At 36.9% G+C, this 13,078-nt stretch overlaps 1 protein-coding gene across 2 annotated transcripts in view; it reads right to left on the bottom strand.

Annotated features, from left to right (window-relative positions):
- The window catches only part of Nipped-A (Transcription-associated protein Nipped-A), a 158,326-nt gene that overhangs the window by 80,352 nt on the left and 64,896 nt on the right, over nt 1-13,078 (bottom strand). For both annotated transcript variants that reach the window (XM_083135277.1, XM_083135279.1), the window contains exons 23-27: nt 11,286-11,471; nt 8,395-8,593; nt 4,275-4,564; nt 2,082-2,265; nt 1,030-1,262 (exon numbers count right to left, since the gene is read on the bottom strand). In XM_083135277.1, the coding sequence (XP_082991403.1) occupies nt 1,030-1,262; nt 2,082-2,265; nt 4,275-4,564; nt 8,395-8,593; nt 11,286-11,471 (1,092 nt within the window). The remainder of the gene's footprint in view (nt 1-1,029; nt 1,263-2,081; nt 2,266-4,274; nt 4,565-8,394; nt 8,594-11,285; nt 11,472-13,078) is intronic.

The following is a 13,078-nucleotide window of genomic DNA, read 5'->3' as shown; positions in this document are numbered from 1 at the left end:
ACAAAGTACAACATTTCACACCATAAATATGAAGAAAATAGTACTCACTGTATCTGCGAAACTGTTTTTAATTCTTCTTTGTTCTATTAATTTCAGTGGCCACTGTCACCATCCTCGTTGGAACTTGTTGTACTGTTGCTTGGCATGTCAACTGTAGGTCTATGTCTGTGTCGTCTGTTATTTCCCGGCATTAACTGTTTTAGTAGGGGGATCCAAGTGTGGTGTGCCAGTCCGCTATCGATGTTTAGCTCAAGTGGGAAGTGCATTATGGCATGTATTTCCTTGTCTTTCGTGTCTACGAGTGTGTGGGCTATGGGCTTGACTTGTACCTTTTGAATTTTATGGCTATTGTATTTGATGTGTTTAGCAAGACCAGTAGTGAGTTGGGCTTTTTTTTGCATCTGTTAGGTGTTGTTGGATTCTTTCATTAACAGATCTGATGGACCTGCCGATGTAATCTGCCTTGCACTCGTACCTGGTGTTATCAAGGGAGGGAAAGAAAAAAAAACAGTTTCGCGGATACAGTGAGTATTATTTTCTCCGTATTTATCTACTACCGCGTCTCTCTTCTCCCAATTATGAATTTTCACACCATATTGGTGCAAAATAAATGCAAACTTCGAATTTGGCATAATTTCCAGGTTAATTAGTGCCAAAAGTGTTGGGTGGCATTTTTGTGTACCCCACAAAAGACAAAAATGCCATACTATTATTTCGCATTTCACTATAACTTTGTGGTAATTTGCAATGCTTTTCTACTTATTTATAACAATAATTGTCATTTACTTTTCTTTCTTATTTTACTTCACTTTTCTGCTAATGTTTGGCCAATAGTAAAGATGAGGACGAGTACTGATTAGATAAAATTGATGAAGGGACACTCACGAAGAATACTCATGTCATGCCGGGACTCAAACCAAGGAACTTTGGCAGTGAGATCAAAAGTCGACAACTTAATGTACTCGGCCACCGAGTCAGCAATTGTTCTAAGTTAACACAAATGGCAACTGTGTGCTAAACAAACTTTACCTTGACATTGCTTTCAAGTAAGAAGAGATCTATTGTCTCAGCCGGATAACGAAGAAGAAACTTCATCAATGGTTCCCTGAATGGGCTGCTGGCTTCAATTAACATCTGCTTCTCAGTTTGGAGAACTAGCCTGCACAGAATGTCAATGAACTTACTGGATGCTGCAGATATCTGATGGAATATTCCAATTATTGTAGCAATTTTTTGTTCATTCTCTCCATTTTTAGAAACACCTATTCAAGTAAAACAAAAAAATAATAAAAATCCAGAGGTTTTATCAAAAAAGTTTTCTGCTTCCACATTTAGTAAATGAATTATCATCCATTCTGAACTTACAACAGCTTTCTAACAACATGGAACATGTATTCTTACAGATACAAAATTTCAAAGATATTCTTTTCCCAGTTTAATACACTTGAGCATGTGCTCCAAAGGTGGAGCAGGAAATGTACACCTCATATTCTACCTTAATCCACATGTTGAGAAACATTTACAGATCTTCAACTGTTTTGTGAGACCATTTGCAATAGAAAAATATTGTTTCAAAACAGGATTAGTTCTCTTTGTTGGAGAAAGTTAAATTCAAGGATAGTTCCACCTTTTGTGTACGAAGAACCACAATAGACTAGTCGGTAGGGAACCTGACTACCTTGCAGGAGACCCAGGTTAGATTCCTTGAGTGGGCATATTTTGAATCACGTCCTTGCATAAGGTGGCTCTGTGGTTTACTCAGCTTCTAAGCAATGGGTACCTGGAGGCAACCCTGGGTAATGACAGCTGGAGCATGGTGTTGATCACATCATCTTTATTATAACCAAGTCTGAGAATGTGGGGAGCCATACTTACACACTTTCATGGCATAGGGGTTCGCTTTATTTTTTATTACTTTTTACAACCACTATTTCCCACCGATATTGTAAAACATTAAATAACTAAGATTAACACAGATTGAGTTAAAAATGAAGTTCCATTATAGCCACACGAGGAATTCAAAGAACAGTACTGATTTAGCTAACACTTTCCAACAAATGCCTCACAGAGAATTCACTTACCTTTAGGAGCAAGAATAGCAACTTCAAGAAGCTTTTTAAGATGCTGAAGAAGTTGTTCACAAAGCTTCTCATTGAAACTTGAAGGGAATAGCTTTGTCAAATAGGACAAACGCCTGGCTCCATTCAAATTCAAATTTCTATAGTCACCTAATGTCATCAGCAGAGGCCGCATCACCGTGTGCACCTACAACATATATGAGCAATGTCAATTATGTTCATAAAGAAGACTTTCAACATGTAACTAGTTATTCAAAGGATGGAAAATCCTTTGTGTAAAAACACTTACTTTTCCTTTTAAGTGAAAAAAAAAGCCAACCTGCAGAAAAAGTAAGTACATTTTACACATTTAGGAACATTTCACTGTTTACTGTGTAAAAACATGGAAAGGCATTAATAATAACAAACTATTTTTAAACTGAGCAATTAAATATTTAATAGGGATGGGACATATTAATCAGTCTCTAATGGTATCAGCCAATAAAGGCATATGGTTTATTGGGTAAAATTACAAATAAAGGCATATGGTTTATTGGATAAAATTACAGATATTTCTACCAATCTGGTACATCTAAAAATACCATGTAATTTAATGCAAAATTCTTCCATTTTGTCATTATTTTTAAAAATATAACCATTTATTTATTTATTTAATTAAACTTTCAGATACAGTGCTAAAAGACCATTTTACACTGAAGCTGTGCAACAACAAAATAAAACAATACAAAATGGCAGAGAGAAAAAATGTTACACGTAGATTGTTAGGGATTGTCGAAAACTGCTTTCTGACAAGAAAATATCAATATTTACAGGCAGGTTATTTGATTTTAAAATTTTGGGTGCTATTTTGCACTCATCACATCACCCTTATCTTTACAAAGAACAACTCTAACATTGCATAAGTAAAATCTTAAAATTTTCTGACTTCCGTTAAAAGCTGAGGCTGTAAAGGGGCACTCAGCACACACGACGACAAAAAAACAGGACAACACACACAAAATTATACTGGCCAGAGTGCCAGTCGCCAGAGCCTCGTTCGTCTGCAAAATGCAGTCCAGGGTGTACAGTTGGGTGTACTACGTGGAAAATCACCCCTTACACCCCAGGCAGGTTATTATACAAGTGGGGGAGCCTATAGTAAAGAGAGCACTGTAGAAGAGAGAGTCTTGAAGAGGGAATGTGAAAGAGCTTTATGTTGCAGGTTGGCCGTGTGGGTACTTGTAGATGAAATTGGTTGACCAGGAATTCGGTTTAAATTTTTCCGTTGATGATTTTATGCAAAAATGTCATGTCTGCTAGTTTATGATGAGTGTGTGGTGACTGGATATTTGAAATAGACATATCTGTTTTATGGAGGTGTCTGAGAGAAGGTATTCTATGGCGAGCAGTGGCGAGGAAAAAGCTTGAGGACAGAATCAATCCTGGAGATTACTTCATATGGCCTAGTTTTGTAATGCAAATATCTAAATATACAGTTTCCATTTGAGAGGCAAAACTCACTGAAGTCACCTTTTACATATACTGAATAAGATCGGTTAATGTTCTTCAAGGAATGTTTACTACTTTTTATTGGATATGTAGAATACCAGTTATTGGTATCCTAAAATTTCACATTTGTGCTTTATTGGTGTCTGCAAAAATTCCATATGGTGCAATCAATTTCATATGGGTCCAATCCCCATGGATTTGACAAATCCATCTCATAATTTTTTTTTCCAATATAACTGGAAATGTTTTACTGTCAAACTCAAGATACAAGGAGTGATTGATCACTTTGTGCTATGAGCTGCAAGGAATAAAATTTAGAAAACCAAACAAGACAAGGCATCATGTAATGTAATCATTGTGGTTCAGTGTATCTGAACTAATTTTGTGCCAAAATGGTATGTGAAAGATTGGGGACTCATTCATAGCCTTCATTAAAGTTAGTCACGGAAACTTGTAGCTTGCAAATCACTCATCTGGCACATAAAAATGAGTGCATTTTTTTGTAAACGATAATAGCAATTTTGTGTTACTTACAAACAAATACCTATCACCTCTCTATTCTAAACAGTCTAAACATTCACTGTCAATTGAGAACTGCAACTGTGCCTTTCATGTTTCAAAATTTATTTTACTGTTTTCATGATAGATGTTAAATAACACAAGACACAAGAAACCGATGCATTTTTATCTCCTCATGAACATACATACCATCTCCATATCTATTTGAAATCCTGAAATGAACTTTTTCATGCATTCATAACCAGCTTCCTGCAACTCTGGATTTGGCTTCTCTAAAGCTTTGTAAAGTACATTAAATATATTTTCCCTGCAAGGTGGTATGTAATGGCAGGCTGCCAATGCACGCAATGCAGCTTTCCTCAAGGGCACAAGGTTCTTAACTGATTTGTAACACGGAAGTTTCAACAACACTGCATCTTCTGCTTCACACAGGGACATCAACTCCCGGAAGAAAACCTTGTGTTCTCCAATTGAGAGATCTACATAGTAAAAAAAGGTCAAGTTTAGGACAAAAATAATTCCCAACAAAGAAACATCTTATAACAAAGTGTCTAGACGTGCCTAATGTCCCAAAGTTCACTTAAGAGTCATCATAATGACCCCTCTAATTTTTCTTATTTTTTATGTAATATAATTAATGTTCCATATTCAGACTAATTTTGGAATATGATGTGAACTTTACACTATTTCAGCTACAAGTCATGAAATTACAATAGAATCAACTAACAATCAAATTTCAAGTCATATTTTTGCCATACCACCAAGTAATGATACGGAGTTTTCAATGGTAACATTTAAAACTGCATAATTATATTGTATAATAAATACGAATACCTAATAATTATGCAATTACTACAAAAACTTTATTTAGAGTATCTTCTTGTATATACATTAAAATAGCCATAATTATGGATTAATTACAGATGGGACAGATTAATCGGTACTCTATTGGTATCGGCTTATCAGTAAAATTACCAATAATTTTATCCATCTGATATACAGTCAACTCTCGATTCTATGACCCCGGGTATAACGACCCTCTCGAAGTAACGACCATTTTCCCGGGAACCGTGAAAAATCTAGAAAAAATTAGAAAAATGTTGAAAAATTGAAGGAAATCGGCCGAAAAATGCATTGTTTTTTCCTCCACTCATTCCCTTTACGAGCGCTCTACCGCTCACAATTAGGTCTGAACTAAAAATAGACACCACCACACCATGCTTGAGTGATATCCAATAGCACTTGACCTCTGCCCTCCCCTCCCTCAAGTGCACCAATGTTACCCCGCACCCGACTGCCGCTACCCAACGTGCCAGGCTTGTTTTGCCACTCTTGCTCTTGGATACGCGAGAAGAGAATATCGAATGTACTTGGATGTTATTTTAAATCGACTTGACTTGTTTCCTTGTCCTAAGAGCTGCTGAAAACTCGCGGGGAAGGGTGGGAGCAGCCCGAAATGACTGCTGGACTTGCAGTCTTTGCCAATGTGTATGGCAGGTCAAACTCTTTCATCGATAAATACACCACCTTGAGAGATAAGATCGCAGGAATGTTCGAAAATACAGATGCGTGGCGCCTGGAAGTCTGGCCCATCTGTCCAGCTCTGACCTAGAGTTCAGTAGGTTCCCGTGAGTGATCAACTCTCGGCCTTGTAGCCGACAACTTCCGGTAACCGCTTTCATTCAAAACGTGTTTTGTTCCCTGCAACACTTCATAAAAAAGCGAAACTGTTAGAGATAATCAAAACCACAAAGGTGAACTAAAGATCGTCAACCCGCCTAATGCGTTGTCATCCAGGTTTCCACAAAAGTTTACTTCGATCTTATGTGCATCATAACTCCTGGTTCCCACTTCATACGTTTTCCTAATTGTGTCGATGTTGTAATATCTGCCAAAAAAGTGTTCCGTTGGCTGACTGACTTCTCCCTCTTTTCCTGTCAGCAAACGTAAGGGGGGGGGGGGGGGGGCGATGCAGATTGTTTCAGCCACGATTTTCTTGCTGATGCGGGCTGATTACAGGCGAGGGTGGAAAAGGAACCACCCCTCTTCCTTTCCTTTGACGTATAAAATGGGGCAACCAGTTCTGGATATATTCTTGAAAACGAACAAAAACCATAGAACAAGTAAAAAAAAAAAGTGACCCTCTACCCTTTCCCCAGCTCATTCTCTGCCACTGGTGTGCACGGCAATGTTGATAATTGCAGATTTCAGTTTTTTAATTTATTTATTATTATTATTATTTTTTAATGCTGTTGTCTGCATAGGAAATATTGCCCGTATTATTGTCTGTTGCATGGTAAAACGTAAAGCAAGGGTAATTTCTTTCTTCTTTACACTGCTGTTAAAAGTTCCGTCTTCGACAGTTGCGTTATCTTTAAAATTTTGGGACTTTTCTCTTCCGCCACCTGTTGCTCGAACTTCCAGCTGGTCTCCTTGTTTTTACGATGCAGCTGGCGCCAGTGTTTTGTCTAGCATCTGCAAAGCTGTTGCTTGCCGATAACAGTGATGACTCATCCAGCGCGAAGGAAAAAGTTATTGTTTTGAATCTCAAAGGCAAAGCTGTTTTGATTTGACGATAACGAAATTGGATCTCCAGAAAGGAAAACAAGAGTTAAAATAACTTCATGTTCTGCACCTTCTGATAAGCAAATCTGTAAATTTAATTTGCATCCGCTTTTCTTCAGAACCATTCATGTGGAGGAAAAAGAAAAGAGTGTTGAATGTAGGAATGGTCGCTGAGACTGATTAAAAAGACATTATTCGGGGAAAACATTTGGAGGGTTGGGTGTTTGACATCGAGAATACTCCTACATCCAACATTAAATCGTCGATTAACGTGAGAGTAAATAACGATCTACCATTTTGATATGTGAAAATGCGCAGTTTCATAAAGCTTGTTTTCAGTTCATTTTATGCTGATGGGCTAATCGGGACTAAATATACAGTTTAAAGTGAAATTTAATTCCAAACCTGAATGATTATCGACTGCCACGCTGTTTAATGACCTGTCCTAGAATACGCATTGGGTGAAAACATCGCAAGTTGCACGTTTCCTTTTTCACGCTGGATTACAATGCAAGTCAAGGAAGGAGTTTGGACTGCCCCCTTGAATGGGGAAGGAGGGTGAATGAAGTCGGTTGAAGCAAAGAAAAGTAACTTTTTTTACGATGTATTTTACACAGCCGAACCAGAACGAAAACTACAGCCCTGTCTTTATATTTTTTTTTTTTTTGTCTGGTACCTAGAGAGGTTGTGTTGTTTCTCCCGAGAGATCTAATCTTACCAGTTAATCTTGTAACAGACAATGCTCCAATAAACCCCTATCAAATCCAACATTCATTCTGCCCCATTATCTCAAGACTTTTGCTGGCACCAGTCTGACTGGTGTCAAAATTCTTCGAGTTTCGCTTGCAATAAGCGAGAGATTGTTTTCCTTTCCATTGGTCTTGGTGAAAACGGGTTTCTCATGAACTAGAATTGTAAGCATTTCCTGGAAACGCAACGACTGTGCACAATTGAAACAAAGTAACATTATCTTAAATTCTCTTTTGTGAAAACTTTTTCATGTTCTATTTTCCTTCTCACAACATGCATCCTGTGCATAACAGGTTGTATAACTACCAGGATAAATGTTGTTACCATCTCCTAGGCATCTTTGTGTCCGTTTGAGCTCCCTTTAAGCTGAAAATTGGTGCAAATTCCAATAACGACCCCTTCGAAATAACGACCCTTTTCCCGGGAACTGTGAAAGGTCGTTGAATCGAGAGTTGACTGTATCTATAAATATAATAATTTAGTGCAATATTCTGCTTCTTTTATTACAATTTTTATGTCTATAAACAGATAATCTCCATTCCCTACTTTCTTATGAAAGTAAATGTCTAAATATACAGCTGCCAGTTTCTTTGCATTGCAGTCCTCTGGCAATATTCATTTATTAAAGAGGTCAATGAACTATTCAGGTACTTCAAGAATCATCTGGAATATCGGATCGGCAGAATACTGGTTAATGATATCAGTAAATTTTATATTGGTACTTTATCAGTACATATCAGTCGAAAATTCATATCGGTCCATCCCTAGTATTAATAATCGCATACAGGAGATTTTACAATTATTTTCTGTATTTTTCTACCATGCCTACAAATCAGTATCCGAAGGTATGTGCAACCAGTACTGGCATGCATCATGAATCATAGTGTGAGAAACCCTGGTACACAAAAAACAAATTTAGAAAGATGATGTGACTTTTAAACTTACTTATGTCACCTTCAAAGTAAATGTCAATTTAACTTTAAAAAACTCATACCTATTGTAAAAAGCCTTGGCTGAAGAGTAGTACAAAATGTATTTCCATCCATGAGACCAATTTGTGCATTCACTGGTTGATGTTGCAGTAGATGCTTCTTGGGCGGAATCATCTCGGCCAAAACTTCTTTATGAGGCTCCATTACTTCTGTTACTGTTTTTCCTTGTATTGTTGCCAAGACTTCTAGAGATTCCATTGCCTGCAATAAGTGGAAATGTAGCATTGGTTATTAGAAGAAAGCACAGTGGCTAAAGATGTTCTTAATATGATAATATACTATCAATTGGAATCTGTTTCATGATAATTGGTCTCAAATTCAAACCAACACAAACTGTCACTCACACAGAAATATTACATACAAAAAAGTTTAATATGGAAAAAACAAAATTACGTATTTCGAATATAGTTTCATCAACTTATCAAAATTCATTAAAAGTACCAAAGGGCTCCTGTATACCAAGTCTTATCATAAATACTGTCACAAAGTTTTAAGTAAATTGACACAAAATGCTGAGAGATATTTTAATATCCTAATAACATTACTGAAATGGATGCATGACAAATCAAAATCGCAAATCATTATTCAAAATGGCCACCCTTAGCACGCACACATTCTGTAAGTCTTTGTGGCCACGCATCAATTGAATTACGCAACACATCGACTGGAAAATGAGCAACTGCCTTGAGAAGAGACCGACCGCTTTAAACTTTCAATATTGGGATGTCTCTTCTTGCAAGCCATCTCCTGAAGCTTGGACCACAATTTGTAGTCCAAAGGGTATAGGTCCGGACTTGCAGAAGACCAATTCGAAGTGGAAATGAAGTCTGGAACATTTGCTATGAGGGCACTCTCCATTTCTGTGAAAAAGGGGTACAAACATCAGCCAAAGTGTACCAGCAGACAGTGCTTGCGAGACTAGTCAAGAATCTCAACAACACCCACTTCCATGGTCAGAACTGGAGCTTCCAGTAGGATTCAGACCCAGCACATAAGGCCCGAACAACACAGCAGTGGGTGGAGGCAAATGTTCCAGACTTCATTTCCACTTCGGATTGGTCTTCTGCAAGTCCGGACCTATACCCTTTGGACTACAAATTGTGGTCCAAGCTTCAGGAGATGGCTTGCAAGAAGAGACATCCCAATATTGAAAGTTTAAAGCGGTCGGTCTCTTCTCAAGGCAGTTGCTCATTTTCCAGTCGATGTGTTGCGTAATTCAATTGATGCGTGGCCACAAAGACTTACAGAATGTGTGCGTGCTAAGGGTGGCCATTTTGAATAATGATTTGCGATTTTGATTTGTCATGCATCCATTTCAGTAATGTTATTAGGATATTAAAATATCTCTCAGCATTTTGTGTCAATTTACTTAAAACTTTGTGACAGGATTTATGGTAAGACTAGGTAGCCAAATGGTAAGCACTCTTGCCTTTGGTGCTAGCAGTCCCGGGTTCGATTACAAGTGGGAGCCCTCAAAATGTTGTCGTTGGTGCAGTGTTGTGAGGACAATTGTGTAGCAACTTGGAAAGAAAAAGTATTAGGCCCATCTTGAAAGCCAGAACTCTATGCGCTGATCATGATTAACCCAATGAAAAACCAGCTCCGACCCTTAGAGGGCTGGAGTTTAGAATACTCAAATTCTCATTAACACCGGACATTTTCTTCAAAATATGGGAAAAAAGAGAGATGATAAAAACTCACCATCAGATTAAAAAATACAGCTTACAACTAGGGCTGAAACAATACTGATGCTGATATCGATATCATAAAGTATCAACCAGAATTAATTTACCGATACTGGTGGATATTTTTCTGGAATTTTGGTCTTTCATGGGGGTCTATAAAAATAATTCTTGTATTTTTCTTAGGGATGGGACCGATTAATCGGTACTCTATCGGTATTGGCCGATATAGGCATATCGGTGTATCGGTTTATCGGTAATATTACCGATTATTTTACCGATCCGATATATTGATAAATATCTTATAATTTAGTGCAAAATTCTGCCATTTTGTTGTAATTTTTATGGATAATCTCCATGCCCTTCTTTCTAAAAAAGTAAATGTGTAAATATTCAACTTATTTTGCACTGCAGTCACCTTGAAACACACATTTATTAAGGAGATCAATGATCATTTCAGGTTCTTCAAGGACCATTTCTAATTTTATATCGGATCGGTAGAATATCGGTTATCGGTATCGGCAAATTTTATATCGGTACTTTATCAGTATCGGCCAAAATTTCATATCGGCCCATCCCTAATTTTTCTTATCTTACATTGTTTTTTCCTTATTTAAGTTAATTTCACAATGAGAATGAATGATGATTAGCTGAAATTGACGAAGGGGCTCACACAAAGGAATATCCACAAAGACTATTTTCTTGCATGTTGATGAGAAGGGATAAAATTATGAAATTTGAAACTGTTACAAAACAGTTTATTAGGTTTTCCTACAGAATAACAGCACAATTTTGTATTTAAACTTGTGAAAACTATATATCAAAATCAGCTCTCTACCAACAGGCCATTTTCAGCAAATATTCATGTATCACAAATGGGCTTCTTAACAGGATACATTTTATTTTCTGTTTTGTCTATCATGTTGATATTTGCATGTAAATATTTACTGTAACATTAAAATGTGACTGAAAGGAGTAAGTACATATTGTTAATAAAATATATATATATTTTTTTTTTTTTTGGTACAGTTAATTTTGAATATTTATGTACAACTGTGTTGAAAAGCAGAGTTTCAAATGAGGAATAACATTATACACATTAAATTATTAATTTCCATTGTTAAAACAGTAAACTAGATAAAGTGGTACATCTAATTGCCATCATATATAAACACCTGAATAATGAAAATTAAATTTATACTTAATCATACCTGCTCTCTCACAAGTGTGTTAGGACTTGTAACTTGACGAACCAGCTCACGGGTAACATCATGTAAACTCTTCATTTGAGCTTTGATCAACTCTTCATTTGCTTTATCAGGCTCAATGGCAGAAGCACAAATTGTTAGCATTTTTTTCAAGTTTGTTTTTGCCATATCTACTGCACCACTAGATACCTGAAGGAAAATAGTAATGAAAAAATGTTAACGAAGAACAAAAAGTCAGTTTTAAATTTTAAATGTTCACTTTTCCAAACTACATTCAGGTTAGGCTATCCTGCACTGTGGCCATGTGGTCTAAAATGCAAGTTTTGGGCTACAACTATGGGATGCATGCAGGTCTAAGTCTCCCGGGGAAAGTGTAACAACTTTTCCTGAGGTTTTGCCCTGTGTATGAGACCGGTGACCACTCACCATCGTGAAGAAATTAGGGAGCTATCAATGAGTAGCGTAACCCGATCATAGAAATGTTATAACAACAATTGGGGGTTCGTTACGCTGACTACAATTCACTCCGTAACCGATTGGATGGTCTACCACCCCTAGTGGGAGTGAGGGGTAGGTACACACTGTCCCTCACAGCCTGTTACATCACACGTTAATATTACTAAATTATTACATTCAGGTTAGGCTAGGTTAGGTTAAGTGAGATAAGGTTATCTTTAACCAAAAATTGACTGAAAAGGCTAGGTACAAAAATCATAATGTTTATTGTAAGAGTTTTTCTTTCCTGGGGTACAAAGTATATTTATCTACCATCTTTTGTCACAAAATTATGTTAAGATGAAATGCAGAATGTAAGAATAAGTCAGGAAAAATGCTGGAACTTTAACTCTTTCAGACAGAATGTGAAGATATATCTGATTTTTTTTTTTTAAAAAAAACCATAACCTTCATAGTATTACTACTACATAAATGAATCTAAAAATATTTTAGAAAAAAAAAGTTGATTCGTTGGTTTGCTTTGCTTTTCTTCCACTTTGAGCTAATCCCAAAGATGAGGATGAATGTGATGAAGGGATAATCACAACATATATCGACGACACAATACAAGCCACGTGGAGGATTATACTGGCTGTGAGCCCAAACGCCAGAGCCTCTTTGGTCTGCATAATTCAGTCCAGGGTATAATCCATGAAAGAGAGGTTGGCATTTGGGTGCCTTCGTAAAGGGCCACCCCTTACACCCCTAGATCAACAACCGTATATTGAAATGTTAAGTTGCATTGTAACGTTTTTGTTTTTGCAATGTAACTACATTCACTAGCAGCATACCTCCAGTATGTTTGTATGTTAGTCTACAACAAAATTTACTCAAGAAGGGAGAATAATATCCTAATCTGATGTACAAACATTATACAACAAATTTAAGTGGCACTGTGATACGTTTTACTTGTTTTATGTTTACTAATAATAACTAAATAATGCTTAGTGTTGAACGATGAGACTTGCTGAAGTACACAGACTCCTCTCAGGTACAGGGGTAGTGTTAGGCAACAATATCTCACAGCACAGAGGAATAAAACCACATTCGTGCCGTAGATAGAATGAAAGGATTTATTATATTTGGAACAAATGCGAGGATTTCGCCTTATCGGTGTCTTGGTTCAACTATAACATGCAACCTCAATGTGTGGCTATCGGCGTACCTATGGTCGCATAGGCCTAGCATGCACCACGAACTACCACACCAAGAAGAATGTAATAATAACTGAACAAATGTTTGCTCTTAGCCCTTTATTCAAATTAGTCTTTGGACTAACTTTATTAGCTAACGAAGAATGG

The sequence above is a fragment of the Lepisma saccharinum genome, chromosome 14 (genome assembly GCF_977018435.1).
Source record: "Lepisma saccharinum chromosome 14, izLepSacc3.1, whole genome shotgun sequence".
Lineage (NCBI taxonomy): Eukaryota > Metazoa > Arthropoda > Insecta > Zygentoma > Lepismatidae > Lepisma > Lepisma saccharinum.
The sequence above is the reverse complement of the archived record's forward strand: the minus strand, read 5'-3'. Positions and strand labels throughout refer to the sequence as shown.